The following is a 6,000-nucleotide window of genomic DNA, read 5'->3' on the forward strand; positions in this document are numbered from 1 at the left end:
GAAATATTAAATAGAATTTTTAAAGTTGCATAAGGGCATTGATGTAACTTGGACGTAAGTTTGTGGGGGAAAGGTAGTATACATTGAACAATGATGTGGTGTACTATAGAGCACTTGGGAGAAATTTCTAGAAACTTTCCATTTATTCTTCCTTCTCTAAGCACAATTTCAAATTCTTAGAGGCAATACACCCGTATCCTAACGCCTTCTAGGAGAAACGCTCTCTGAAATGACGGGCACTCAAACATTCACTAGTATTCAAATGCCTTCCCCACAATTTATATTTGGCTCCAAATCCTCTCAGTGGATCAATCAATATGGATGCTTGAGCCCCAGTTACAGGATGGTAATGGGGGCTACTAAGCAAGGACCAATTCTGGGGAGCTCCCTTTGTTCCACTTATGTTTAGTGCAGGGAAATCACCAGCATGCAAACATTGATGGACTCCTGTGAGATGCTTTAGTGCAGGGAAATCACCAGCATGCAAGCATTGACTTGTTCCTGTGCCGTGCTTTAGACCTCTCAGTTAGCATCAGTAGTTCAGCTAGATGAGCCAGCATCCACTTATTTTTAAGTGTATAACATCCGGTGGGTATTCTTCCCATCAGTTGCCAGGCAGGTAACCCTCTTCAGGTTTGTTTAAATGGCGTGGACCACTGGGTCATGTTAACAACTCATTTTCATGAACACTGCTTTCCCCTGGCTATAGATTGAACCCCTAGCACCCACATGTTGGGAGCTTACCCTCCAGTGTATCAATGTTGGGAGGTAGAGTCTTTATCAAACAGGGTCTAGTGGGAAGATTTGAGATGAGTGGAGACGTGCCCTTGACAGGGGTTATTGGGCGGCTGTTTCCTTCTGATTGAAACATTTCCTCCTGGAGAGGGGTTCTTAGGAGTCAGGAAATGCCAGTAACTTATGTGTCTCTGAAAGCTCCTTTTATTTTAAGATCCACAGGTCCATTCCCAAGTTAGACTGACAATAATCGGTTGCTGAGAAGAGATTCTTCTACAGCACAAGCTATTGCCAAATTGTGCCGAGAGCTCTAGGGATGGGATGCAGCTTGTCTAAATGACAACTTATGCTAGGTGGGCAGTTGTGTGGTACTTCTGTCTCTGAGTCATCCGTGCACCTATAAGGAATCCCAGGAAGCAACTTGGTTCACTAAGCTAGACTTGGGTGGATCTATTTGCTTGTTGCTAGTGTCCTACCTGAGGGAGCAGGGACAGAAATAGCTTTAACTCTCCAGGGAATTTCACACAACAGAAACCAAGGCATTTCACCTATGACCTAAGTTAGTTCTCATGCTCGTGGGAGCACTGTAATACCCTGGGCCTGGTTCCACTCTCTCCCTGTCTGGCTTAACATTTGCAGTGGGATTATTTCCTTTTATATATGCTCTGGCTACAGACATCACACTGTGACCCGGTTAGGAAAACCCTCATTAGAGTTGACCAACATCAGTGCAGCACCGTGAACTACCCTGTCAGATGTCATGTAAAGCAACCTCTTTTTCTCCGTATGCAGCTATGGCTCAGGAGTTTTGTAACAGCCGCCAAACTGAGATGCTGTGGGAAAAAGCAGAGATCGGCGTGGTTTGCTATACAAAGAAAACGTGAAGCTGTGAGAAGAGGGAGGGTGGGCACAAGCGAAGAACAGTCTCGGTCGCCTCTGTCTTTATGAAAAGGTCAAGCATGCCGGTGGCAGCCATGTTGAACATGGAAGGAAGAGATGGAGAGGAAACACCCTTATGTAAAAGGATGCAACGAGATCCGCAAGACAATCTCACAAAGTAGCCAGAGAACTATTACCTTCTCCTCACAGATGGGGACATGCAGGTCAAGGGAGGCTGAACTGTTTGTCCACGATTCTAGGCAAAGTTGAAATTAGATGCTACCCCAGGTCTGCCTTAATTCCCAAGGGTGGAGTATGTGCACATGGGCATGCAAGCTTTTTATAAAAGAATTATTTTATTTTTAAATTCCCTCTCTCCCCGCTCTGTCCCCCTCCCCCCTCCCACCCTAGCTTGTGTGTGTGTGTGTGTGTGTGTGTGTGTGTGTGGTGTGTGTGTGCGCGTGCGCACGCGCTCGTGTGCGCACATAAGTAGAGGTGCTCCAAGAAGCCAAAAGAGGTCGTCAGATCCCTTGGCACTAGAGTACAGGAAGTTATAAGGAGCCCAGTGTAGGTGTGGGAGTTGTACTCAGGTTCTCTGGAAGAACAAGAAGCACTAACCACTGTGCACCCCTCTACCTCTGTGTACATGCTTATAACTACCATGTAACCCTGCCCTTCTCGGAGAAATGGTGAAGTTCATGAAGATTGAAGGGGAAAAGTAGAAAGAGAAAATAATGACGGCACAATGAAGGCCTTGAAGATAAATGCTAAATATTCCAATGGGATTTTACTGTGTTGAAAAATCTCTCTCTCTCTCTCTCTCTCTCTCTGTGTGTGTGTGTGTGTGTGTGTGTGTGTGTGTGTGTGTGTGTGTGTTTTAGAGCACAGCAGGGCACTGTGTATGACCATTAGAAGTGTGGCCATGAGTCAGGTTATCGGCAAGATGAGTGAAATACCAAAGGCTAGTTCACGGGGAGAACAAACCCACACTCAGGAGCCATCCATCAATCTCACCTTCCCCCTCCGTTGACTTCTTAAACCGACTCCATCTCTGTTAACCCAGACTCCCAGCTCCCTTCCAGACAACCAGGCATCTCTGAGCCAGCCGTCATTTAGTTCTTTCACTTAGAATTTTCATTTCCATCCACTATGCTTTCCAGGGTCAACGAAGGCTGAGATACCATCTTTTAAAAATATGATGTGGCACCAGAAAATGATTAACACGAGGTACCGACACCCTACTCAGTACCTGACACAGAACAGGCGTGACCCCGGTGGAATGCGACTCATTCGGGAGCTCCCCTGTATTTCTAAGGGAACCATACTTATTACTAACTCTGTACTTAAAATGTGTGCAGATTCAATGACTGAGAAAGCTGGTGAATCTCAGGATAAAGTGCCCGAAGTACGTACTCAGGAGACAAAGTCTACAGTGAGTGGGTTACTCCCAGCTAACGTTGTGATTTAACAGGCGAATTGAAGCATCTTTAAACTCGTTTTCTTAAACATAAACACTTGCCAACACAAAGCCCACGTGTCATGAAGGATATGCCCAAAAGACGCAGCCGTGGATTCGTTTTTTAATAGTAGTGCTTTTAAAAATTACATTAACTTAGATAGCTCTCCATGTCAAACCTGCGGCTGGATAGATACTGTTCCTCAAGAATGGACTTCTGTTCAATAGGGGAGTTCTCTTACTGAAAAGCATAAAGCCACAGAGATAACATACAAGTCACAACGGCGGCTGCTGAACTGTCAGAGGCAGGAAAGCTGGTATCCAGTGAAGGAGAGGAGGAGGCTTAGCTTCCACATACGTGATTTGTTTTGTTTAGATTTCGTCATTTAAAAGTTCTTTGGGCTTTGGGCAAGCTGGATACCTTCTCTGGGATGTAGGTGAAAGGGGAACAATAACTTTTACTTCAAAGTGGTTTTGAAGATGGAGGTCAGGTGTAATAAATCTTTTGGTGGAATGCCTTTTGTAGGATGAAGGGGGGGGGAGGCTCACGCTGGGATGACCCTGGTGGCAGCGATGGTTAGCATGACCATGTGGCGGCTGCCGATGTGTGTTGCTGTGATGATGGAGAAGGAGCAATGGGGGAGGAGGAGAGAGAGGTGGAGGAGGAAGGAAGGAAGTAGTGGGGGGAAAGGAGGGGCTACCGACCTTCCTATTCCCCAGGCTTCATATCTTCCACCAGACACCGGAAATAAACAAACTTTAATACCATAGCACATTTTATTGATATTTGTGGTCAGGAATGCACATCTTGATAGAGTGCAACATGGTCTCTCTCACTTCTACATGGTGGGATTTTGTCTTTTCTCACTTAACTCTGCTGCGATCTTGCTTCCCAAGAGTCAATGTGAAAACCATGCTGAGACTATGAAAGGGGGAGTCAACTTCAGGCATCAGAGACAGTTGTCTGCTGTATTAGTTTTCTTACACTGCGAAGGGCACAGGTTTAGTGGACAAAATGGTGATTGGGAAGCACACCACTTTAAACGCACACAAAGACAACAAAGGCCTTGGTTAGCAGGAGCCATCATTCTTGGCTTTCCCGTGAGGGATACAACCTGTAAGTAAGAAGGGGAACATTTTCTTCCAAGGTCGCAGACAACTGGTATTTAACCCAGGCATGCATGGTCTGTGGGGGATAAGCCTGGATAATTCATTGACAGGAAAATTACCACTTAATTATCATGCCAAACAAATGACATTTTAGAGATAACCCAGACGCTAACCTTTGACCTCGGCAAACCAAATGTTTATCCTTTTGGTAGGTACAGGCTCATGGCACATCCTTAATGCAAGTTAGAAATCACAAGGAAACGTACCTTCATAACCCCAAGGCTGCACAGCTTGGCTTTGGCTCCAAATTGCCACTTACACTGCGTGTCGGCATCATAAATCTGTCCTGGGAGTTTGTCCGGATATTTATACTGTCCCGTTTGCTTGGGCTCATCCACCAGACAGCCAGCCTGTGGTGTACTACATTGATAACACATCCTTATTAACGGCTCTGTTCATCTGTGACCTTTTCCATTTAAAACTGCACCTCTGCAAGGGCAGTCATGCAAAGAAACATAGAGTGTGCTTAGAGACACAGGCATGTGTTTAAAGTTTAAAAAAAAGAAAGAAAAAGGTATGTTTTATTGCAAAGAGTGAGTCCCGTCTAAAAGGCTGGAGTGCACACAGTCATAAAGGGTTTTATAGGGGACTGGAAGTTCTGGCCATCGAATGAATGTGCACTAGGATTGGGTAAGAGAAGGACGTATACAATATAAGTAAAATCTCCCTTCCACACTCTCATCCCGATAACACTGGGCATTTTTTTACTGAGATCCTACTGTAGGGTTAGTGTTAGCTTAAGAAGTTAACGTACAAAATAGGTCAGACACAAGGGGTATCTGTCTTTGTGGGTTTTAAGTGACAGTCTACTTCTTAAAGAGAAGGCTAAGAAGAGATAAGGATGTACTTTGTCCCTAATAAGCTTTACAAACAAAACCAAACAAAGTCAGATCCAAAGAACCGGGAGGTTCTGGTTGTGCTGTTGTAGGCCCGGAATCCTAGCATTCGGGAAGTAGAAGGGAGATCAGCAGTCCATAACCACCCTTTACTACGGGAGATGGGCTAAGCCACCCTAGGCATGTATAAGAGACCTTGTGTGAAATATAAGGGCGCCCCGTGAAATAAACTTTAGAATCGGGGCAGAAGGCAGAAAGCTTCCCTGAGGGGTCTTGACAATGCGGTAAGGATGTTTTTAAAAAATAATCTTATTCCCAATCTATTTATGTAATCTAACTGTGCCATCGCTAAGAGGTTGATGAGTATGTGATATTAAATGCAAATGTGGAGTCAGATACAGGGAGGTACTATCAGCCAGGCATCCACAATGACTTTATATGATTCTTGTAAACCTCCTTGATGACTGTGACTCCCACCCAGCAGCGATGGTGATGCCAATTGCTGGTGGAGCTAGCGTTACTTCGCCAAGCCCAGAACTGCAGCAGTGTCGTGATGGTGATTTAATTCGCACGGAGGTAATCTTGGTGTGTGAGATTTGCTGAGCCCATCCCCTGGTGAAGCAGGGAAGACAGTGTCAATCCCCAAGCAGCGAACCTAAGATTAACATGAAAATGTATGGGGGCCACGGGTCGAGATGAATCAGCAAATGTTTGCCCATTTTTACTGAGCTTCGGCCATCAGCTATACAGCCATACAGGCTCGCACTGAGTCTGCCTCGTTGATGCAGCTTTTCTGTGAACGTTCCCAGCGAATACACAGCAGTACAGGTGTGAACACACCAGGAACATCAATGTGTCATGAAACTTCCCCAATATCTGGTCAAAGGGAGCCAATAGAATCCATGCGTCTACGTGTGACGTCAG

General features: G+C 45.3%; 1 protein-coding gene across 3 annotated transcripts in view; it reads right to left on the minus strand.

The window, feature by feature from the left end:
- Nucleotides 1-6,000, minus strand: part of Adamts18 (ADAM metallopeptidase with thrombospondin type 1 motif, 18) — a 152,908-nt gene that overhangs the window by 65,429 nt on the left and 81,479 nt on the right. For 2 of the 3 annotated variants that reach the window (XM_087594887.1, NM_001191944.1), the window contains one exon: nt 4,447-4,600. In XM_087594887.1, the coding sequence (XP_087451013.1) occupies nt 4,447-4,600 (154 nt within the window). Of the gene's footprint in view, nt 1-3,948; nt 4,186-4,446; nt 4,601-6,000 lie in introns of those variants that run through there. The other variant, XM_087594888.1, reaches the window with a different exon arrangement.

Source organism: Rattus norvegicus, chromosome 19, assembly GCF_021556685.1.
Source record: "Rattus norvegicus strain SHRSP/BbbUtx chromosome 19, alternate assembly SHRSP_T2T, whole genome shotgun sequence".
Classification (NCBI taxonomy): Eukaryota; Metazoa; Chordata; class Mammalia; order Rodentia; family Muridae; genus Rattus; species Rattus norvegicus.